The sequence below is a fragment of the Penicillium cosmopolitanum genome (genome assembly GCF_028827165.1).
Source record: "Penicillium cosmopolitanum strain IBT 29677 chromosome Unknown utg000009l:1.0-9042332.0:1.0-9050551.0, whole genome shotgun sequence".
In the NCBI taxonomy this organism is placed as follows: domain Eukaryota; kingdom Fungi; phylum Ascomycota; class Eurotiomycetes; order Eurotiales; family Aspergillaceae; genus Penicillium; species Penicillium cosmopolitanum.
Genome location: NW_026622679.1, coordinates 8,900,151 through 8,922,169, shown reverse-complemented (window position 1 = coordinate 8,922,169; position 22,019 = coordinate 8,900,151). Strand labels below are relative to the sequence as shown.

Below are 22,019 nucleotides of genomic sequence, written 5' to 3'. Positions count from 1 at the left end.
CAATGCCTTCCCTTCTTTCACATCTGCTGCTGATCACTGCCGCTGCCAGCCTGGCCGCCGCTGCTCCCGCCCCCTCGCGTGTTTCCGATTTCACCAAAAGGTCTTCCTCAACCTGCACGTTCACCGAGGCAGCTAGCGCCTCGGCCAGTAAGTCTGACTGCTCTACGATCGTCCTGAGCGATATCGAGGTCCCAGCTGGGGAGACGCTCGATTTGTCGGATCTGAGCGATGGCACTCAGGTGATCTTTGACGGCACCACAACCTTTGGATACGAAGAATGGAAGGGTCCTCTGATTCGTATCTCCGGCTCCAGTATCACCGTGACGGCCAATGACGGAGCCGTGATCAACGGTGACGGCTCTCGCTGGTGGGACAGTGAGGGAACCAATGGCGGGAAAACCAAGCCCAAGTTCTTTTATGCTCACTCCCTCGATGACTCGACCATCTCCGGCTTGACCATCAAAAATACTCCCGTGCAAGCCATCAGTGTCCAGTCGAACAACCTCGTCATTGAGGATGTGACCATCGATAATTCGGACGGCGACGACAATGGTGGCCACAACACCGACGGCTTTGATATCAGCGAGTCCACCTATATCACCATCACGAACCCGACTGTCAAGAACCAGGATGATTGTCTAGCCATCAACTCTGGCGAGGTGAGCGCGTTCTTCCCTTCAGCGTGTAACACAGTTCAAACCGCGGATGGAATTTGCTAACTGTATTGTTCATTATAATAGAACATCTACTGGAGTGGGGCCACTTGCTCTGGCGGCCACGGTCTCTCCATCGGCTCCGTTGGCGACCGCGATGACAACACCGTGAAGAATGTCACTATCACCGACTCCACCGTGAGTGACTCGGCCAATGGAATCCGTATCAAGACAACCTATGATGCTACTGGTTCGGTCAGCGATGTGACATTTTCGGACATCACTCTCTCGGGTATCACCGATTACGGCGTCGTGATCGAGCAGGACTACGAGAATGGCTCGCCTACCGGTACGCCAACGGATGGTGTTCCAATCACCGGTCTCACCGTGGATGGCATCATCGGTTCGCTCGAGGATGATGCGGTGGAGGTGTACATCATGTGCGCCGAGGACAGCTGTACCGACTGGACTTGGGGCGATGTCAGTCTGACCGGCGGCTCTACCAGCGACGATTGCGAGAATGTTCCTTCGGGCGCGTCCTGCTAGTCACATCCAAAATCAGGAACGCTATTGGCATTGGATCTCTGTGAATTATATGTTTATTTACACTATTCATACTATTCATACTATTCAACACCGTCGACACTCCTAGGTAGGATGAGGTTGAATATAACTAGTATATTTACCTTTCTGTTTCCCGTAATACTGGCGAGTGGTTAAGGCGTTGGTCTTCTTGAGATATCCAATGAACATTCAGGTTTGTTCTCGCGATCGAACCTCGTCGCTTGCAAACCTTTCAAGATAAGCAACCACAGCATTCAAAGTTTATCTCAGCTTCCCCGGGGTCAGTATCCGCCGAGGAATTCCCTAATGGACTCGGAGTACTAGTCGAATTGATTTCCACTAATAGGAATCGACGGATTCCAAGTGATCCTCCCGGGATCCACCGTAACGGCGAGCTCGCATGAAACCTAGTAAGGTTGGACATAAAACTTTATCGTCTCCTCAACTGGATGTAGAAATGCAGGGCTACACCCCGCGCTGCATACCGTGAACCGTCACCTGCTGGACTTTCTCTGCAATTTAATGATTTGATGGAATTTTCTCCGACCGTTAAACGCTTTCCTGGCTGCGTCCTCCGTAGTAGAGACACATGCATCTATGCCCCTGCTAGTGCCCTGCGACTGCAATCCTGCGACTGCGCTAATCCCCAATAGAGATACATCTCCACCGCTGCTAAACTGAATCCAGCAATTCTAACAGGCCACGCTCAGGCGGGGGTTATTCGCTTCAGTTCTGTCATTATTCCTCCTCTTTTACCATCCTTTTAAAACTCTACAACCCTGGGTTTTTGGGAGACCAACAACTACAATGGCCGACCAATCCATTGCCGTCGTGTGTTTCCCCCTGGGTTTCCAGTCACTACATCAACCAAGTTCCTGACCAAGCTTGCAGGATCCGGACCTATATGAAAATGATGACAACTCCTACCCAGATGATTGGCAGTCGTGCGTCTCCGTGCACCACGTGCATCCTCTCTCCGAGTAATTGGAGTAGATCTATCACAATCGGACTAACTATTCTAGGGAAACCACTTCCATCGGCTCTTCGATCTATCGTGGGCTGCTAGAAAATGGTCGTCGGTAAGTTTTGCAAACTAAATGGCCACTACCCTCAAGTTGGATGATTCGGGCTAATCCGAGCGATCGACCAGGTATCAATCGCTTCGCAGTGAGGAATACATGTACACATCTGCAAATTAAACTCCTCTCCTTCTTTCTTTTCTTTGTTTACTTTCGGTCCCTGACAAAGAATGCATGCAGCCTACCATCCGACGATCAAATGTTCGAAACCTATGAGGCCGGGTATGGTTATCCGCTATTCCAATTAATAGGCGATCACCGAACATTTTGCTAAAGTTGGTCACAGCCACCTACTCACCCTCGTCCTCGACTCGGAGAGGAATAATCCTCTCTTTCGGTCGCCTATCGTCAAAAGTCCGAAGCACATTCTCGATCTTGGCACTGGCAAAGGTGTCTGGGCCATGTAGGTTTTCCAGCGAAAATCACAACCTTACGTAATTGCGCACTTTTGCTGATGGCAATAATAGCGATGTAGCCGACATGTTTCCGGACGGTGAGTGGAATATATTACCCCGTGGGTCTTCTGTATCTCCCTACTGAATATTGAGTCATCCAGCAACCGTTCGCGGGGTCGATCTTTTCCCACCCCTGTTGCGTGGATGCCCCCTAACTGCGTTCTGGAAGTTGACGATGCTCTCCAGCCCTGGACTTGGCGTGAACCATTTGATCTGATCTACATGCGAATCATGATAGGCTCCTTCAGCGATCCGGAATGGAATCAGATTTATAGGCGGTGCTACGAGTGGGTATCTCTCGATTATCATGTCCGGGTCATTCAGCCATCACGATGCTAATTCAAATCTCAATCATAGCAACCTGCGTCCCGGTGGTTGGATTGAGCAGGTAGAGGCTAGTCCCGTCATTACGACTGACGATGGAAGTATCCCTGAGGACAGTATCCTTCATTCATGGGGTATCAACACCAGGGAGGCAGCGAAGAAGAGTGGTCGCGATCTCGATGCCATTGACAAAATGACCGACTCAATTCGCAAGGCTGGTTTCGTCGATATTCAGGAAAAGGATTACAAATGGCCTATTGGGCCCTGGCCACGCGACAAGAAATACAAGGAGGCTGGCACCTTGAACGCTCAGCATTGGCTTTCCGGTATGGAGGGCTGGTGCATGTGGCTCCTCACTAAGTTTGGATCGCCCGTCCCGTGGACTAAGGAGGAAGTTCAGGTCTATGTGGCCAATATGCGCAAAGAGCTCAGGACGCCCCGCTATCATGCCTACCAGCGCGCGTAAGTGATCACACCATCGAATGAAGTATGTCAATTTTTACGAGCTATGACTGACCTCAACAGACGACGAGTCTGGGCTCGCAAGCCCTTGCCGAACGAGACGACAGGAAGGGGGAAAGAGACTGAGAAGAAATAGTTGTCGTTACTTGTTCCCCTTATCTTTGGCCACCTGGTGAGTAAGTGCATGGAATAACATTGGAGTTCAAGTTGAATTACAATTGCTCGGCGTGCATCATGATATCATTGTACATATCTTTTAACATATCATTGTACATATCATGCCTATCATGTTCTGCCTGTGATTTTACCCTCAACCCCTGAATCTCACCTGGCATGCGCCCGTATACGTTTCTTTGATTTTGCTTTTGGGAGATTCTGCTCATTCTTTTTGGCAGCACCTCTGGCCAGACTTCTAAAGTTCCTACTCGGATCAAGGCGCGCCGTACTGTGGTATGCCGTACGATCGATCGGCACGATCATGATCATTCTCTTTACCCACGAACCTTCACTATCGGTTCTTTTTTTTCCAATTTCAAGATTCTACACCGTTGGTATTGCAGCCACTTTATTCTACTATTTCCATTTGCCCCCAGCCTTTATATCTCCCCATGGTCATCTTCACCTGGCCAAACCAGCCCTAACCCGGTTCCACTCGTTGATTGGCGCATCGTCAGGAATGCGCCGGCCTGACATCACCACCGCGTCGCCCTGCTTTTTTTTCCCTTGCTGCTAAATACCGAAAATATTTCTCAGAAAGACTCAATTTACGTCTGACGATATCTCTCAATTTATAATATAATCCCAACAGTCGGCTTTATTAATTATGACAGGCAAGAAGAAAGTGCTGATTATTGGAGCTGGTGCTGCCGGGATGGTGACTACCCTCGACCACATTAAATCTCCAGTCGATGCTAACAACATACATCTAGTCCTGCGCGTCTACTTTGGCCAACCACCCAGAGATTTTTGATGTGACGATCATTGACACTGATTCTCATACGGGTGGTCAAGCCACTTCGATTGCTCTGGATGAGTCCCAACATGGTGCTAGCTGGCTGAACGACGGTGTTCAGGGTGGCTCGGCGATTTTTCGACATACATTTCGATTTTTTCGAAGCTATGGCTACGAACCGCAGCCGGTTAAACTGCAGGTATCCTTTGGTAAGGGACGCAACAACTTTTGGACCAACGTGTTCCCGAGCGCCTTGGTCGACCATCACTCGCGGGAGATCAAGAAGCTGGGCCGCGTCCTGAAATTCATCAAATACTTGATGCCCCTGCTTGGTATCATGCCAGTCAAGGCAATTCTCAAGATATTTCGCTTTAGTAATGACTTCAGCAACAAAATGGTCCTACCTTTACTGGCATTATTTCTCGGCACGGGGAACCAGACACCCAATGTGTCGAGTGTGCTACTCGAGCGTCTCTTCGATGACCCGCAGATGAGACTATGGGATTACGACTCTGATACTCTTCTTCCCAATCTTCCACTGATGTATACATTTCCAAACCTGAGCAACTTTTATGGCGATTGGGCGGCAGACCTGCGCTCTAAAGGGGTTGACATCCGCATGAATACCTCAGTCGCAATATTGGAAAGGGGCAAGAAAGGTGTTGTGATTCATTCAAAGTCTGAAAATACTTATATCTCCTCGCAAGGGGATAACCCGACCGAAACATTCGATGAATTGGTATTCTGCTGCCCAGCCGACGAAGCAAAGAAGCTCTTGGATCGCCACGCGACCTGGCGCGAAAAGTACGTTCTAGAAGGGGTGAAATTTTTCAACGATATCACCATCACTCATTCCGACGCGAACTACTTTCAATCTATCTTTGAAGCTCAGTATGATCCGGCCCTGTGTGCACAGCCCTCGACCAAGAAGCGAGAGGATCAAATTTCATTTGCCGAGCAACAGCCCGTTTGCCAAAAGGACGGGTGGCTGGGTTTCCGACCGATGTATTTTACTCACTCATTTGTGTCGGATCCCGATAAGATTGAGATGGGCTTTGACTGTACGAATTACCAGCACCAGTTTCGTGAACGATTGGGAGAAGGTCTCCCACCATCACCCCTGGAAAAGCATATCTTTCAAACCATTTATCTCAACGATCAACAAAAGGATCTGTGGACGTGGAATGAGATTGAACCATCCAAGGTTATTGCACGCAAATGGTGGCATCAGTTTGGTCACCGCTGGCAGCATTATCTACGAGTTGTGCCAGGTATGATGTTTATCAACGGGCAGAATCGGACTTTGTATGCTGGTAGCTGGACAATGGTGGTGAGTACTGCAAAATCGCAATGCGCTTCCTGTACTACGCTAACAATATATTATAGAATATGCATGAAATTGCCTGTATTTCAGGAATTGCGGCAGCCTACCAGCTAGGTGCCGCATACGAGCCATTTGATGATTTCGCGGAAGACTTTTTTGCCAAGTACCTACTTGTCTGCCATGGTACGCGATACAAGAAAGGAAAGGCAAAGCAAACATAGTTGGGGTCTCTTCATTATCATATATACACAGCGGAAGTACTATTTAAGTCTCCATCTGGTTAATCAAAGTACATATCTGAAACTTTCTATCTCATGATCTGTCTTGTTGGAGAATTCGTCCTGTAATTCCTCTCTTTCAGTCAATTCTGCCGTCGAGCCGTAGACTCTGTCTCGTCGATTGTTCTCGTATACATAGTATACGTACAAACAAATAAGAAAGAATATTCCGAAGATGAGGCCAGACATGGCGGCTTTAATTCCGGTCTATTATCGATTAGCCGCGACTGAGAGCAAAATTTATAAAGGTGACAACTTACCGCGTAAACTGGCTTTTCTTTGGGGAGGAAGAATTGGGGACCGACTATGTTGCCAATACAGTAGGCTGCGAACATCAAGGCGCTGACGGTGCTCTTTTTGGTAAATCCGGCCACATTCGAACTGATGAGGCTAAGTGACAGAGGAATATTTGCGGCAAAAACGGCACCCAAGCAAAGCCCTGTCATCTTTCCTGCCTGGTTGTCTGCACCCAATTTCCAGATGAGAATCATGCCGATCATAGAAACAGTTGTGTTGAGAATCATCATGAAGATACGGGTCTGGCGAACCAGTGTGGCGAATCCAGATGTCAAAACGAGAAAGACTAGCTGTGCTGCGCCGATTGGCATCTGGATCAGAAGGGACTGAAGTTTTGAGAATCCGAATCCATTTATGATGATGGAGGAGAAGCTGGTTATGCCCCCATTGCAGAAGTTTACGCAGAGCGTATACAACACCAGGAGCCATGTCTGAGGGTCCTTGACGGCCATCCATACTTGGCCCCATCTGAACTTTCCTGTGTCTAGGACGCCAGTCTTGTTGCTAAGGGTACGCTGTATCGCAACCGCTTTCTCGGTCTTGTCGAGGAAAATGCTTTTGGCAGGCGAATCAGGGAGGAACGCAATGAGGATAAACCCATATCCGGAAGTAATCGCACCGAGAATCAGGAAGAGTAGCTGCCAGTTATTGACTGTGTTGTTATGGATCAATCCAATACCATAAGCGACGAGACCTCCGATTACTGTGGCGATTGAGTTTCCAATGAACCAAGCAGCTTGTCGGGCAGGTTGCTCTTCTCGCTTGTAGAACATGCCAGTAATCAAGGCAAATCCAGGGGCAATGGATGCCTCTCCAACACCAAGGAAGAAACGCGCGGCCATAAGCCCGGCAGCATTGGTGCATGCAGCGTGGCACATCAAGACACCCCCCCCATACAAAAACGGCCATCCCCAAATATTTTCCTAAAGGCAGACGAACGACGAGGTAACTACTCGGCCAGCTCCAGGCAAAGTAGCCAAAGTAGAAGATGGCGGAGGACCAGTTGTATTCAGTACCTTGGAGGTTCTATGACTCAAACAGGTAATGTTAGTCTCATGCCAAACAGCAAAACATCAGAACAAAGGAAGGTTGAGTACCAAGTCTTCTGCCAGGTTAAATAATGTCGCTTGACTTAAAGCCAACTTGTCCATGTATTGTAGCATGTAACAGAATCCCATTAACGGAATCAAGCTGGAAGGACTATGTTAGAGAGATTATTTTTGAATGATCATGTTGACTCACTATAGATCTAATTTCCACAGGACCTTTCTCTCAAGCTCTGGTGTGGATGTGGTCTCTAGCACTTGGCCAAAGTCGACATCACGAGCGGCAGGGGTAGAGCCCATCTTCACCATGTCAAGACCCGGTGTGTCTTGATCTGGCGGCATGTCCTTTTTCTCCATTTTTAATGGATGAAACCGGATGGTAGGTCAACAAATGTTCAGGGGTGGATGCCACAGAGGAAGAATAGTATTGGGAATGGGAGCAGGCAGATCACTGATTGCCCCGCAAAAGAGATTAATTCGCGTATATATAGAGTGATTCAAATTCTTCCATTGTGTGATCAGGCCAGGGTTATAAACTTACAGAAGGATTGGTGATCTACTCGCACGCCAAACCCCTCATGGCTTGGTGGCGATAGGACCTGACGAATATCAGAGACAGCTTTGATTATCGTGCCTGGGCCGCCGCAGTCGCTTGGCGAATCCGGGCAGCTTTCTGTATCGTTCAAGGTCAGTTTCGATATGATAATGATGAGCGCCACCAGATAATTAGACCACTCTAGACGGGCAGGAAAATCGGCAATCGTCAGCGACTCTAGGTGCTAACAAGTGCCGTCCACAGCATCCTTTCTGTGTCAGTATGCTTATGATCACCTTTTTGCCCCAGACTCGATATCGGCTGGACCTGGGGACCCGAGATTAGGACTTCTTCTCGGCTGTTCCACCAATAATACGCGAACGACGTCGGCAATCAGTCCCGGTCTCCTCTGGTCGGCAACCCACTTGCCTATCCTTACATCGCCATTCGCATGGATGATATTTGATGTTTACTTGGCGTGATTAGCAACTCCGTCGTCACCAGGGGTTCGCTGTACATATTTAGTCTTTACCCCACAGATTTACTCCGCGGGGAAGATCCACCACGTTGCCGACCGGCGGCTGGACCTCTTATGGATGACTGATCAGCTCGCCAAAGCCGGAAAGTCGAGGATCTTATTCCGCTCCTTGCTATCAAAACACAGATATGATTCATTATCAGCGATAACTTGGGTATCGGCAAACAGTGGGGATCTGTTTGTCTCACGCTTGGACGAAGGCTCGGATGTGACCCCACGGAGGGGTTTCTTCACTGCCCCTCTCCTGTAACTATTACATGCATATTCATTCCCTTTTTTTTTGTCATTTTTCATATATCCACGCCTATTCTCCATCTCCTTCACTATCTCTGTGCATTTATCATAATATCCCAACATGACTATCTCGGCTCTAGGTATTGATGACGTTCGGGCGTCCGTAGACCTAGCCCTCGAGGAACTGCATAATTCTCTGCGCAAGGTCAATCATGAGGTAAGTGGAGATTTTCCCCCATTACGGACTGGCTTAGTCTTTAAGGAAACTGCATACCAGCCCAGGTTTAAGGGTACACAATATCTGACTGGTGATCGCTCCTTAGATCTGGTCGAACCCTGAACTAGCATTCAACGAACATCGCGCGCATGATACAATCTGCGATTTCCTCGAGAAGCAGGGATTTTCAGTGACCCGTCATGCCTATGGTCTCGATACTTCCTTTGAAGCTCTGAGTGGTTCGGGTGGACGATTGATCAATTTCAATGCGGAATACGATGCTCTCCCTGACATCGGTCACGCCTGCGGTCACAATCTCATCGCCACTAGCAGTATCGCTGCCTTTCTTGCCCTCTCCTTTGTGTTGAAAAAGTATGGCATTCCTGGCCGGACACAATTACTTGGAACTCCTGCCGAAGAAAATGGCGGAGGCAAGGCTGACCTGATCGAAGCCGGGGCCTACAAGGGCGTGGATATTTCCCTCATGGCGTAGGTGTTGCACCTACCCCAGTTCTGAGCTTGCATCTCTGACGTAGAAGATATACAGTCACTCCGGACCAAAAAAGCTATTTGCAGATCAAGGAGATGCCGAGGGAATCGCGGGAACACTGATGAATGCACGTAAAAAGATCACCTGCGAGTTCACCGGCAAGAGCGCTCACGCCGGAGGTAACCCGTGGGATGGCATCAATGCCCTCGATGCCCTGGTCTCTGCATATAACAATGTGTCGGTATTACGCCAGCAGATTCTTCCCGAACAACGTATTCACTGTGCCTTCACCGATGTTCCCACGGTGGCGAATGTGATCCCCGAACACACCGAAGCGATCTGGCAAGTTCGAAGTCCGTCACTCAAGGGACTGAACAGTTTGGTGTCGAAAGTGCGCAATTGTATTCAAGCGGGGGCTTTGGCTACAGGTTGTGAAGTTCGGATTAAAGAGTAAGTGATATCGAGATAATATCGATGCAATATAGAGGCGATGACTAACGGAAGAGCGGCATGCAGGGACGAACTCTATACCGATGTGCGATTGAACGATACTCTGTGCGAACGATATCAGGCGCACATGGATCAGTACGGTCGCAAGGTGCTGAAACGGCATGATAAGGTGCTCACCGCATCTTCTGATATTGGTATGTTCTGTTATGGATCAATTGATAGCTGGGTATTCCGAATACTTACTACTCGTATGCTAACTGGGGTGATTTTGTGATTTTGTAATAGGCAATGTTAGCTATGTGACGCCCACATTGCATACGATGTTTGGAATTCCGACACCGGAAAATACATTCCCTCATCATCCGTCCTTTGCAGCCTCTGCTGGGACTGACGAGGCACATCCGGAGGCTATTGTGGTGGGCAAGTCGCTGGCGTTAATCGGGTGGGAGATGCTTAGTGATGATGGATTGTTTGCGAGGGCGCATCAGCAGTGGAGGGAGGAGATCGAGGGGTAGAATGGGAATGCAATATGAAATACTTATCATAAAATACTTATCTGTACTATGCCCTACCCTACTCTATATTATATTCTATACTATAGTGCTATAATGTTCTATGTTATGCTATGTTATACTATGCTATGCTGTATACTTCGGCTATACTTCGGCATTTGATCTTCTCCGCACGTCAGTCGCAACTGCCGTCCTGCCTGAGGCCACTCGCCACACCCGCGCACCTTCCTTCGATGATTCAACCACTGCAGATTCACTGAGTGACTCCCGTGACTGCGACTGCCTGTGACTGCCAAACCCAGAACTGACCTCACTTCTCTTCTCCACATCTACTCCAACTCACATTCAATACTCTATATCTCGACACCCCCCCCCCCCGGCCTCCTCCTCCTCTCCCACTCCCCCCTCCCCCTACCATTCATGCGGCCGGCTCTTGCCTTTTCGACGTGGCGGGGGATTGCATATTCATGTCCGGTCGCAACGCGCCGCGCTCAAAGAATGGTTCGTTCTCGCATCTGCATCCCTCATGCGGCTTTAGTCCCGATTTTGACTCGATCTCCCCCTCCCCCTCCACCTCCGATTTGATCTGATCTGATCTATCAATTCTAACAATTTCTTCATAGGCTGCAGTACCTGTCGCCGACGGAAGGTAAAATGTGGCGAAGAGCAACCCATTTGCAAGCGCTGCCTCAACTTGCGACTCAGTTGCGAATGGGGGGGTCCCCGTCAAACGCGGTCGCAGTGCCCAAATCCGCCATCTTCAACCCGCTCCGACCACCGACGAGATTTCATTAGAAGCTCCTTGGCCAACCTCGGAGGCCGGTGATCTTACGGACCTGGACCTGGACCTCGACCTCGATCTTGATCTTGATCTTGATCTCCGCCCAAATTCCTTGCCCAATGGCCTCTCGCCAGTCTCCTGGCCTGGGGATCCGGTGACGCTGGATGTCGCCCCCCATTTACCAGCCTTCTTCCCACCTGCCGCCGCCCAGGCGCGAATCCCGACTCCCCTCTACCCACCGCTAAACACCAACAAAATCGCCTGCGCCAATTCCTTAACCCTCACGGAACACGATCATAAATACTTTCAATACTTCCCTTCCTCGTCCATCGTCTACTATTATATGAAAGGGTGGAATTGGAGCAGCTTCTGCTACCTTTACGAAGGTCCCGCCGCTACAAACAAAGTCATCATGCGCATGATCCTGGCCCTTTCCGCAAGTGACATGCATCGTGATGGATTGGTGGTCAGATCTCCCGGTCGTCCCACCGCGGAAGATCACGGACGTTACCACTACAGCCTCGCTGTCAAGGAGTTCCGGCAACTTCTCGAGACCCCGCGGCGGAACGTTTCCGTGGAAGAGCTGGAAATCATTTTCGCAACCATGTTTCTCATGGTCACATACGAATGGCAGTTTGGCCACTCGGTGCGGCATCTGCAGTTACATCTCCACGGGGTGCGTTCCCTGCTGGAATCCCATCCGCAACTTTTTCGTCTCAAGGACATCAATGACGTCTTTTTCTCCTTGGAGCGCGGATCTCCAACTCCAGATAACAATGCAGTCTCCAAGCTTTCCTTCATCCCAGAGCAATTCCTTCTGTGGATCTTGTGCGCAGCCTCCGTCCGCCTCTGATAGTACCGATCACTAATTCAATCCTAGATATATTGATGCGAGCTCTCGCCCCATGGGCTTAACCGAATCCCTAAATGATTATGTTCTGGAATCAAAAAACCCAGCCCTTCAGCCGGATCACCTCCATCGCTGTGCTCGCCTCTGGGGGCGATGCTTCTGGGGTGAACAATACCCTGACCAGGAGGTCCTCGATGATATCGAAAATTATCGTGCCTTAGAGCTACTCCATGCAGGCTTTACTATGCGCCACCGGACGTGGAAGATGCTCGTGGATCCCGAGGCTGCCAAGGAATCCGCCGATACACTCTTGCAAGACATCCTTGCCACGCGTGATGTGAGCTTCATTCATTCCAAATATCGCATCTCCACTAGCCAACACCAACTGACGTATATCATTGATTAGAAATTCTCCGACCTCTTTATCACTGCGAAATTCGCCGGTGCAGTCTCAGCCCGACGTACACTCAACACAATATACATGGCCGTCTGTACATTTTACGCTCAGATTCTCTTCCACCGCCGGCTGCTGTCTGTCGACAAGCCACCCACGGCCATGCACCGCCAAGCCACCCACGGAATTATCGACATTCTCCACAAGCAGTTCGCCCCCGATAGTCGACCCTTGCGACGACTGCACTGGCCTCTGATGATGGCCATCATTGAAACCGAAGACCCGAACCAACGGGCGTGGTTAAGGCAGCGCCTCTTCGAACTACGCGGGTTTCACTGTGAATGCATGTGGGCCAATGAGATTGCAGATCAAATTCTAGCTCAGCAGGACGTTGGCCAAGGATGTTATGCCAATCTGGCGGAGCTGCTGTTGCAGCGCCTGCATGTGCAATGATGTGAGGGTGGATTTTTGTATATCTAATAATGTCTATAGACCACTAATGTGTTGATGCCTCCCCGTCGTCTTCCTCTTCACGGAGAGTTCTCCAAGAAGTATGCATCATATGCCACTTCACCTTTTGCTCGAGTTGCCCTTCCAATGATGACCCGATCGTTCATCCACTTATATTTCTCATCACCCGTCTCGATCTTCACGTGGAGGTGAAACCAATACTTGCTGGGATCAACGGGGCCACCTTCCATGAGCGCCTGCAGCACTTCGGGCGCCCCTGCGCGGGTGCCCTCGGTCCTGCTTGATATCAGTATCTTCCATGGGAGCTAGCTCGTCATCTCCCTTAAACCCATTCCTATGAGAACTAGAATAGACTTACCGAATATAAAGGAATGCGCCGTCGTCGCTCTTGATCACATAACTGGTGTTGACGTGTGTTGTCTGATTATCCTCCACCAGCCTAGACTCGTATAGATATTGATGAGCGATTGAGTTCACATACTAGTGAACAAGTCGCACATACATGAAATCAGCCCCACCAGGCACAACTTCACCCTTGAAATGTGGCCCGCTTACTGAGCCTGACACAATCGGTACGCATCGACGTCGCCCATAAGGACCTTTGCCAATCTCCATGGGCGGGTCAACCGCACAACGGAGGGTAAACAAATGGCTTAGCTTGGGAGGGGGTGCAATAGTCTCCATGATAAGTGACAGGAGATGTAAGTTTTCAGTCTTCTATCCTGCTTTGCTAGGGAGAACGAGGGGTTACGTAGGGCAAACTGGGGTCCACGGCCTCTCCACCTCCCACTCTCTCCACCCCGGCTTTCCCGGTGGATGACCTCGGCTATTCATTGCTGGGGCTGTGGGGGAAGGGGAGCTTTATTAGTAGTAATTTTTCCCTTTTGGCAAATAGTTCTCAGCCTCCCGAATTAGCTTACCATCTAGTTTTATGATAATTGCGATATAATCAGGTCATCGGCCACCAAGAGAAGAGAACGTCAAGACCCAGCATTGACCGGGGTAACCGCAGCTTGATGCTTTTTTTTTCAGCGAGAACCTAAGGAGCTATATGTTAGTCAAACTAATCTAAAGTCTTACAAGTACAAATTAACTTGTCACTGCAAGACTTTGACATCATCGAAACAAGCTTCGCACGGATCTCCCGCCTGTCGCCGTTTCCGGCAATTTTCGGAGTCAATCCACCGTCAAGAAGTCACAGCCAATGGAGTCTATTAATACTAGTAATCAAACTATCAAGCTTCAGTTCATGGTCAGGCCATTGGGTATTTATAATTTGAGACTCAATTCTAGAGGGTGGGTTTTGCTTTTCTTTTCTTGTTCTTCTCTGCTGGCATCGCCAATGGGCTATCACAAATTGCTGTACATTACTCTGCCGGCACACAAGAAATTCGAAAATATGTATTCTTAATATATAGATTGCTCGACATTTAGTCGAAAACAACAGTCTTGTGTCCGTTCAGAAGTACACGGCGCTCGGCGAAGTACTTGACAGCGGTGGCGAGTACGTTGCTCTCGACATTGCTGCCAGCGTGGGTCAGCTCCTTGGGGCTCATTCCGTGGCCAACGCGAACAACGTTCTGCTCAATGATGGGACCCTCGTCGAGGTCGCTGGTGACAAAGTGAGCAGTGGCACCAATGATCTTCACGCCGCGGTCATAGGCCTGGTGGTAGGGCTTGGCACCCTTGAAGGAAGGCAAGAAACTGTGGTGGATGTTGATGATACGGCCGGACATGGCCTCACACAGGGTCGGGGAAAGAACCTGCATATAGCGGGCCAGAACAATCAGATCAATGTTATGCTGGCTGACAAGCTCCAGCACCTGCGACTCCTGCTGAGACTTGGTATCGGCCGTGACGGGGAGGTGGAAGAAAGGGATTTTGTAGGTGGCGGCGAGCGCGGCGAATTCCGGATGGTTGGAGACGATCAAGGGGATTTCAATGCTCAGCTGGCCGGTCGACTGGCGGAAGAGGAGGTCATTGAGGCAGTGGCCGATCTTGGAGACCATGATCAGCACGCGGGGCTTCTGGGTGGTGGGGTGGATCTCGAAGTCCATAGAGAAGCTCTTCGCGGTAGCCTGGAAGGCATTGTTCAGGCTATCGAGGGTAGGTTCCTCATCGCCAGCGGGCGCAAACCGCACACGCATGAAGAAGCGCTGGGAGGTGGGGTCGCCAAACTGCGAGGAGTCCACAATGTTGAGGTTGTGCTGGACCAGGAACGCGGTCACGGCGTGGACAATGCCGGGGCGATCGGGGCCAGAAAGGGTGAGAATAAAGCTGGAGGCCATCTTGACGGTGTTGAATCCGTTTGATATAGCTAGGCAATGCAAAGTGCAAAGTGCAAAGTGGGAGGAATGGAAGATCAAGTGAAGTCGAAATCTCCAAATTCCAAAATTCCCCCGCCGATCGCGGCGCTGACTCATTCGATCGGCCCCACTGCCTGAACTAGTCAACTTAACCTCAATTAACCCTATTTTGCCTATTACTATTACCCTGCTTCATCATCTTCTTTATACTTCTAGGGGCTTGGTGATTTATATGAAACATTTGAAACGTCTGAACACTTTGTTTTGCCTCCCATTTGCATTGATTGCTTGCATTGATTGCTTGCATTGATTGCTTGCATTGATTGCTTGCATTGATTGCTTGCATTGTTGGATACAACAAAGCCCCAAAGTATACATTGCGTATACATCTATCTGCATCTGCATAACACCCCCTGACTACATTTCAATTCTTACAGGTTCTACTAGTACGGTGGTAGGTAACTTCTTTTTTTTTTCAAATATTCCTTCACTTTATTCCAACGTTTCTTCTTCTGTCTCTCGCTGATATTCCTGTATTACCAATGCTAGAAATGGTCAGTTATCAAGACCAAAGTCAAGGCGATGGTCCCCAAACTGGAGCCCCCCCGCGAGCCCGAGAGTATCCGATGCACCGACGGAAGTACCACTTCGGACTGAGGCAATGGGAATGCTGATTCCATGAGCATTTCTGGTGCCACCTCGGTCTGACTCTGCAATAGCAAGTCCCACGCCTCATATTCCATCAGTCGTCGGCGCTGCTCGGCCCACTCTTCATCTTCCTGTGAGATTGCGAGCATCTCGAGATAATAATTTTCACCTACTGTAAAATCCACCATTTCTGGATAATGATACTCACCTACTGAGAAATCTCCGAGGTCATCATAACTCGGTCCCGGCCCTGGAGACTCCTGCTCTTGGCACATCCTGTGCAAAAGCATCTCAATGGCATCATCCTCGTCTACCTGGTGATCCACTGGGCCGGCCCCTTCCTGCTTGATTATCTGCGCATATTCTACCCAATCCTCATACGATATTGCAGACATCGCTGGATCAAACTCTTGGCTGGCCCACTCTTCATGCGAAATCTCACAGATCTCAGGATCAGTCTCCTGGCTCATGTGGCGTCTATCCGGGTCAGTATAGCCCTGATCTGTGGTAAAGTGGGATTCCATACTGTAAGATGGGACTAATGATGCTGATGATGAATGCGACAATGATGAAAATATCACTGAATAATGTTTGAACGGAGTAGGCGCTGGAGCTGACTACCTTATTGTTGATAACTAATTCTTGAATCTCGGGGATAAGTTGATCTTAATATACTCGACGATCTAATAAACTATTCTTACATTGCTCCTCGAGCCTCCATGGCATTCATACTCCCGCATTATCTGGAGTCTTTGTCTATTATTCGAAAACAATGTCTCATTCTCACCATATTCAATCTTTTTCAAGTTCACAAAGAATGCCTAAGATAGCTTAATAAACAAAGCTGTTGTTCTTTGTATCGATTATTTCGGGCTTTTTTGTTCAACCAATCCTGTGTTATTATCGAGGTAGTCTATTTTGGTTCTCATACCCGATGGCATTGGAGGTGGTTCTTTTTGTTCTCTTTGTCCGGAGATAGTGCAGCTTAGTTGGATTTTTGAATAGTTTAACATATCCCAATAATTTGGAAGCGTGCACAAAGTAACCAACCCCATCCTCCACATGGCCGGTTGATTAAAATTGACAATGCGTAGGTATACCCCAGATCAAAGAGACTTTGTTTTATCGAGACCTTTCATCTCAACCCTCACTCCACCTCGACCCTTTTCATTCATCCCTTGACTTCAAGTTCCATGATCAATATTTTGCCATGCAACTTGAACCGCGGCAATAATCACTCAACAAGAAGACTCGGGCTTCTGCGTGTTTCCACCCGCATACTAGTACCAATAAGATGCCGGAAATTCTAACCTATTTGGTGATATCTTTTTGTTAAATATATATTGCGGAGCCTAAAGCTTCCCCGAAACTTCTATCAAATTGATAGAAGGGCTTTGTATAATTCAGCCTAAGTTCATGCATTATGAACTTGAAAGCTTGAAATCGTAGTGCTTTTCAAGGCTTTGCATAGTAGTAGTAACTCTAGTATACGACATCATCAATAATATCACTAGGCAACCCCGAGAGTCCCACTAGCAATAAACCACTGTGGAGACTGGTTTTGGTCAGTCCCGCAGCTCAGTCGATCGTAGGCTGTCCGTTATTCACAGCATGCCTAGGCTACCATCGGACGACACCCAATGGGCTGCCAATGAGTCTGAGCGCATCACCAAAGTGGCGGCGGCTAAACTAGGAAAGCCCCTCCCGGCAGATTAAATCCGCTGGGGTACAATTACCGACGGAACCCTGAAGAATCCGTGCAGAAACAGTCCCGTCACGAATCAAGCGAGCCCGTCTGATCCGGGACCCCCAGGGCAGCTTCAATCCATTTTAGGCCCAATTTTGACCAAAACAGCATGATCGCCATGACGCTAGAGCTCTATTAAATTGTCTCACTCTCATCTAGACACGGACGCTATCTCGCCACGGCTCTTCAAAGCATGGTGGGGAGATTAGTTCCTAGCACAAACATGATCTCATTGAGCCTACAAGCAGCCTAGAAGGTATGGGAGCTGTCTCCGTGTCCGCGGAGTACTGGTCTGGCTTCTCCTTTTGGAAATCGAGTTCCTAGAATCATACTTTGGAGACTGCGGTGCAACGGACCGGGCTCCCGGGATGAATGGCTCTATATTCCATCTATTTACTCGCTGCATCATTGCGAGTAGATATAAAAGGGATCTGTGACCAACTCCAACGAACTCTTGCAACGACACAATTGACTTGGAGTTCAGTTCCAGTTTCCATCATATCTATTAAAAATGGCTGCCGCTATCTCTTACCGCATTTACAAGAATGCCTTGGTCTTGTCTGCCTTTCTCGTTGCCGCTCAGGCACAACAGGTTGGCACTTATCAGACTGAAACCCATCCTTCTCTGACCTGGTCCAAGTGCACCAGCAGTGGCAGTTGCACATCGACTACCGGCAGCGTTGTCATCGATGCCAACTGGCGCTGGGTTCACAGCACTAGCTCATCCACCAATTGCTATACAGGCAATACTTGGGATGCAACCCTCTGTCCCGACGATGTGACCTGTGCATCTTCCTGTGCGGTCGATGGTGCTTCATATTCAAGCACCTACGGCGTGACTACCAGCGGTGATGAGCTGCGTCTCAACTTTGTCACCACCGCATCGCAGAAGAATATCGGCTCTCGTCTTTATCTCTTGGAGGACGATAGTACATACGAAATGTTCCAACTGCTGAACCAGGAGTTCACCTTCGATGTTGATGTCTCCAATCTCCCCTGTGGTCTCAATGGAGCACTCTACTTCGTCTCAATGGATGCCGATGGTGGCACTTCTCGATTCCCTACGAACAAGGCTGGCGCAAAATACGGCACTGGTTATTGTGATTCGCAGTGCCCGCGCGATCTCAAGTTCATCTCTGGCGAAGCCAATGTTGAGGGCTGGGAACCATCCGCCAATGACGTGAATTCTGGCCTTGGAAACCACGGCTCCTGCTGTGCTGAGATGGATGTCTGGGAAGCCAATTCAATTTCCAATGCTGTCACTCCCCACCCTTGCGACACCCCTACTCAGACTGAATGTACCACAGATGCCTGTGGTGGTACCTACAGCTCTGACCGATATGCAGGCACTTGCGATCCTGATGGATGTGATTTCAACCCATACCGTATGGGCAACACCTCGTTCTATGGACCGGGCAAGACTGTGGACACCAGTTCTCCCTTCACCGTTGTGACGCAGTTCATCACCAACGATGGCACTTCTTCGGGCACTCTGAGCGAGATTAAACGCTTTTACGTGCAAGATGGGGAGGTAATCGGCCAGTCCGACTCCAAGGTCAGCGGTGTGACCGGCAACTCCATCACCACAGATTTCTGCACGGCTCAGAAGAAGGCCTTTGGAGATACCGATAGCTTTACTGAGCATGGTGGCCTTGCGGGTATGGGCGCTGCCATGGCCGAAGGAATGGTCCTCGTGATGAGTCTGTGGGATGACCACAACTCCAACATGCTCTGGCTCGACAGCACTTATCCGACCACAGCCTCTTCCACTACGCCCGGAGCTGCGCGCGGTTCCTGCGATATCTCTTCGGGTGATCCCGAAACTGTGGAGACTGCGGATGCTAACTCATACGTTGTCTACTCGAACATAAAGGTCGGCCCAATTGGCTCAACTTATAACTCTGGTGGTTCCTCCGGTGGATCAAGCTCGAGCACCACAACCAGCAAAACGTCCACTACTAGTAAAACATCCACCACTAGCAAAACGTCCACCACCACCAAAACATCCTCGACCACTTCCTCAACCGGCTCGAGCACTACTGGAGCGGCTCACTATGCCCAATGCGGTGGAATTGGCTGGACTGGTGCGACCACCTGCGCTAGTCCATACACCTGCACCAAGCAGAACGACTATTACTCCCAGTGCCTGTAGGGGAAGTTGCAGCAGAGATGGAACTTGAAAGTTGGAAACCAGAATGTCCCGGTGAATTTTGTTTAGCTGATAGTTAGGATAATGCGATATAAGACCTTCTTTTGGATGAACACTTTGCAATTTATCATAACTTCTTAATTTTCCTGGGACGTAATCATCAACCGTCAACCGACTCGTTAGTGTAGTTAGAGTGCTCGAGCACGGTGACGAATGTATGCTAAAGGTAACATCAGATGACTTCATTAATTAAGATTCTCAACCTTGTCATTCAAGTGCCCGTGCTTAACCTTTTTGATCCTCGGTGATTTAAAGCCCCCCCGCAAACCTTGCCAATTGACTTCCGCTACCCCTGCATGTCAGCGCTAGTGGTAGCGCCTGCAGACAGAGAAGTCAGCCGACTGTAAATAGTTGCTGCAGGGAAGCGAGATTTATTCATAATATATGGAATAGCGTGTCGCTCATGCAGACTGCAGGATTCTGCAGCAACGCCATGCGGAGGCCCCTCCGACTAGACAAGCCACCTCGTTTCCATCGGTCGAATGGATATTGACTTCTTTTCCCCGCGTCTCCAATCTAGTCAAATTATTCCCCGTATTCCTTGTGGCTTTCGGGAAATTGGCACTTGCATGACCCTGACGAATTTCCTTTGTGACTAGATAGATGGTTCAACTTGGCGTCCTGCATGTGCAAGCCTACCCCGGATACTTTGGGGTTGCTTTCTCGCGATTTTCTCCAATTAACATTCAAGAGGACAAAGATGCAATTTAGCAGGGTGCATTCGATGCTGCCACCCACTATATGCGAATGTCCACGCTATGACCCTGGACATATTTATTGGGCACCGATCAGGATCACCAATGATCACTCCCAGGGCCTGGCGGGAAATCGGGTTGCTTTCTGGCTTCCTTCCTCGCACTTCCACATTGGCCAGCTAGGCACCGTCTCGCTTTTCTAAGTTTATTCGGAGTTTGACAGTCTCGACACTAAATTTTCCAGGAACATCTCCAGACTTTAAACTAGTTAGCAAACCCATTGACCAATTTCTACACTAGCAGTCTAGGATTACCAGCGCCATTCAATGCGTACTTCGTAATTCATTCCATGGAAGCACTGAGGCTCCACTATATACAAAAAGAGGTTTGTGGGGATGATGTAGTCCCCCCTTTACTTTCTGCCCCAACTCCAGCCACTGGAGATTCTCCACGCAAGTCCCACTCCTCGATGCAAAGCATATAAGAGGGCAAACGCCCCTTCTTTGGTTTAAATCTGGCTCTGCCTCTACTGCAGAGCAGCAACCAGCTCATCAACACTCTTCATCTCACGGGCGTTGTTCTCACCCACATCGAGAGCAACCAGGAACCGACTAACACAGTTGTAGCCCGCAATGCCAGTGGTAAGCTCGACGATTTCACGATCATCGAATCCGACCGTCTGCAGCTCCGCAAAGACCTCATCCTGGACCTTGACGGTTTTGGTCATCTGGTCGGTATAGCGCAAGACGGCGCGCTGCTTGGGAGACAGCACACTGCTCCCGAGCTCGGTCAGGTTTCCATCCGCAGTGCAAGGCAATGTGCGAGCCACTTGTAGCTCTTCTGGCTTAATGCCACCCTTCAATGCGAGGGGCGCATGAGCATTCCACTCATATACAGCATCATTCAGCACGGCAACACGGCAGACCGCAAGCTCGAGGATGCCCAGATCGACAACGGTACGCGTGCGGATAGCACCCAAGAAGCTGTTCCAGCCATCCGCGACGGGCGGGCTGTGCAGCAGGGACAAATCCAGAGGGATCAGGGGACGCGGATTCCTTCGGGCCGCGATACGGGCATAGATGTCCGCCGTGTCGGCGGGGGCATCAGCGGGCGGAGTGTTGGGGGCGTAGGGGAGACGCATGGTGCGGGCGTGCTGCTTGGCTGGAAAAAGTCTCAGTTTTAAAAAAGGTAGAGCCGGACGTCTCGGAGCATACATCAAGTGATTGGATTCTTGTATGCGACTCTCGATCACTCGCATCCCTCCCCCACGATCAGCCGAAAACAAAGCCACCGGCATCGTGGCGATCGCCACAACCGAAAACGGATCGCGTCGCTGCCGAAGCGCGGGGAACGGCCGGTTAATCTCTTTGCCGCTGGGTGGGGAAGCCTTTCTCCGGCAGTCGCCACAGCCGATAACTTTTGGTCTGTACGGGGTAAGGTAAAAGCGAATTGCCATTGCATTGTGTTCCCGTGGGGAAAGCTTTCCTTTTGGGATCCGGTGAGTGAGA

At 49.6% G+C, this 22,019-nt stretch overlaps 11 protein-coding genes across 11 annotated transcripts; 6 read left to right on the top strand and 5 right to left on the bottom strand.

Moving 5' to 3' along the window:
• Positions 1-2: 2 nt before the first annotated feature.
• On the top strand, positions 3-1,199 carry N7509_011443 (glycoside hydrolase family 28 protein; the record flags this gene model as incomplete). The annotated part of the gene is made up of 2 exons (XM_056636080.1): positions 3-659; positions 741-1,199. 2 exons carry the CDS (start codon positions 3-5, stop codon positions 1,197-1,199), a joined length of 1,116 nt encoding a protein of 371 aa, XP_056486700.1.
• An 825-nt stretch (positions 1,200-2,024) lies between these two features.
• On the top strand, positions 2,025-3,673 carry N7509_011442 (uncharacterized protein; the record flags this gene model as incomplete). The annotated part of the gene is made up of 8 exons (XM_056636079.1): positions 2,025-2,048; positions 2,109-2,161; positions 2,240-2,296; positions 2,333-2,518; positions 2,583-2,699; positions 2,853-3,038; positions 3,109-3,537; positions 3,601-3,673. 8 exons carry the CDS (start codon positions 2,025-2,027, stop codon positions 3,671-3,673), a joined length of 1,125 nt encoding a protein of 374 aa, XP_056486699.1.
• A 687-nt stretch (positions 3,674-4,360) lies between these two features.
• Positions 4,361-6,034, top strand: N7509_011441 (putative flavin-containing amine oxidasedehydrogenase; the record flags this gene model as incomplete). Its single annotated transcript, XM_056636078.1, has 3 exons — positions 4,361-4,411; positions 4,467-5,819; positions 5,876-6,034. 3 exons carry the CDS (start codon positions 4,361-4,363, stop codon positions 6,032-6,034), a joined length of 1,563 nt encoding a protein of 520 aa, XP_056486698.1.
• A 63-nt stretch (positions 6,035-6,097) lies between these two features.
• N7509_011440 (uncharacterized protein) lies at positions 6,098-7,791 on the bottom strand (the record flags this gene model as incomplete). The annotated part of the gene is made up of 5 exons (XM_056636077.1): positions 6,098-6,298; positions 6,352-7,197; positions 7,286-7,414; positions 7,486-7,579; positions 7,631-7,791. 5 exons carry the CDS (start codon positions 7,789-7,791, stop codon positions 6,098-6,100), a joined length of 1,431 nt encoding a protein of 476 aa, XP_056486697.1.
• A 1,071-nt stretch (positions 7,792-8,862) lies between these two features.
• N7509_011439 (M20 family metallopeptidase) lies at positions 8,863-10,413 on the top strand (the record flags this gene model as incomplete). Its single annotated transcript, XM_056636076.1, has 5 exons — positions 8,863-8,958; positions 9,065-9,447; positions 9,506-9,898; positions 9,965-10,092; positions 10,184-10,413. 5 exons carry the CDS (start codon positions 8,863-8,865, stop codon positions 10,411-10,413), a joined length of 1,230 nt encoding a protein of 409 aa, XP_056486696.1.
• Positions 10,414-10,877: 464 nt separating this feature from the next.
• N7509_011438 (transcriptional regulator family TF) lies at positions 10,878-12,888 on the top strand (the record flags this gene model as incomplete). The annotated part of the gene is given in 5 exon segments (XM_056636075.1): positions 10,878-10,911; positions 11,034-11,059; positions 11,076-12,019; positions 12,072-12,378; positions 12,448-12,888. The coding sequence occupies 5 exon segments, from the start codon at positions 10,878-10,880 to the stop codon at positions 12,886-12,888; spliced, it is 1,752 nt and encodes a 583-aa protein (XP_056486695.1).
• A 77-nt stretch (positions 12,889-12,965) lies between these two features.
• N7509_011437 (DUF3237 domain-containing protein) lies at positions 12,966-13,590 on the bottom strand (the record flags this gene model as incomplete). The annotated part of the gene is made up of 3 exons (XM_056636074.1): positions 12,966-13,182; positions 13,265-13,345; positions 13,409-13,590. 3 exons carry the CDS (start codon positions 13,588-13,590, stop codon positions 12,966-12,968), a joined length of 480 nt encoding a protein of 159 aa, XP_056486694.1.
• A 746-nt stretch (positions 13,591-14,336) lies between these two features.
• N7509_011436 (formyltetrahydrofolate deformylase) lies at positions 14,337-15,194 on the bottom strand (the record flags this gene model as incomplete). The annotated part of the gene is made up of 1 exon (XM_056636073.1): positions 14,337-15,194. The coding sequence occupies one exon, from the start codon at positions 15,192-15,194 to the stop codon at positions 14,337-14,339; it is 858 nt and encodes a 285-aa protein (XP_056486693.1).
• Positions 15,195-15,757: 563 nt separating this feature from the next.
• On the bottom strand, positions 15,758-16,384 carry N7509_011435 (uncharacterized protein; the record flags this gene model as incomplete). The annotated part of the gene is made up of 1 exon (XM_056636072.1): positions 15,758-16,384. The coding sequence occupies one exon, from the start codon at positions 16,382-16,384 to the stop codon at positions 15,758-15,760; it is 627 nt and encodes a 208-aa protein (XP_056486692.1).
• Positions 16,385-18,118: 1,734 nt separating this feature from the next.
• On the top strand, positions 18,119-19,759 carry cbhB (putative 1,4-beta-D-glucan-cellobiohydrolyase; the record flags this gene model as incomplete). Its single annotated transcript, XM_056636071.1, has 1 exon — positions 18,119-19,759. One exon carries the CDS (start codon positions 18,119-18,121, stop codon positions 19,757-19,759), a length of 1,641 nt encoding a protein of 546 aa, XP_056486691.1.
• Positions 19,760-21,037: 1,278 nt separating this feature from the next.
• N7509_011433 (carboxymuconolactone decarboxylase family protein) lies at positions 21,038-21,652 on the bottom strand (the record flags this gene model as incomplete). Its single annotated transcript, XM_056636070.1, has 1 exon — positions 21,038-21,652. One exon carries the CDS (start codon positions 21,650-21,652, stop codon positions 21,038-21,040), a length of 615 nt encoding a protein of 204 aa, XP_056486690.1.
• Positions 21,653-22,019: the final 367 nt, after the last annotated feature.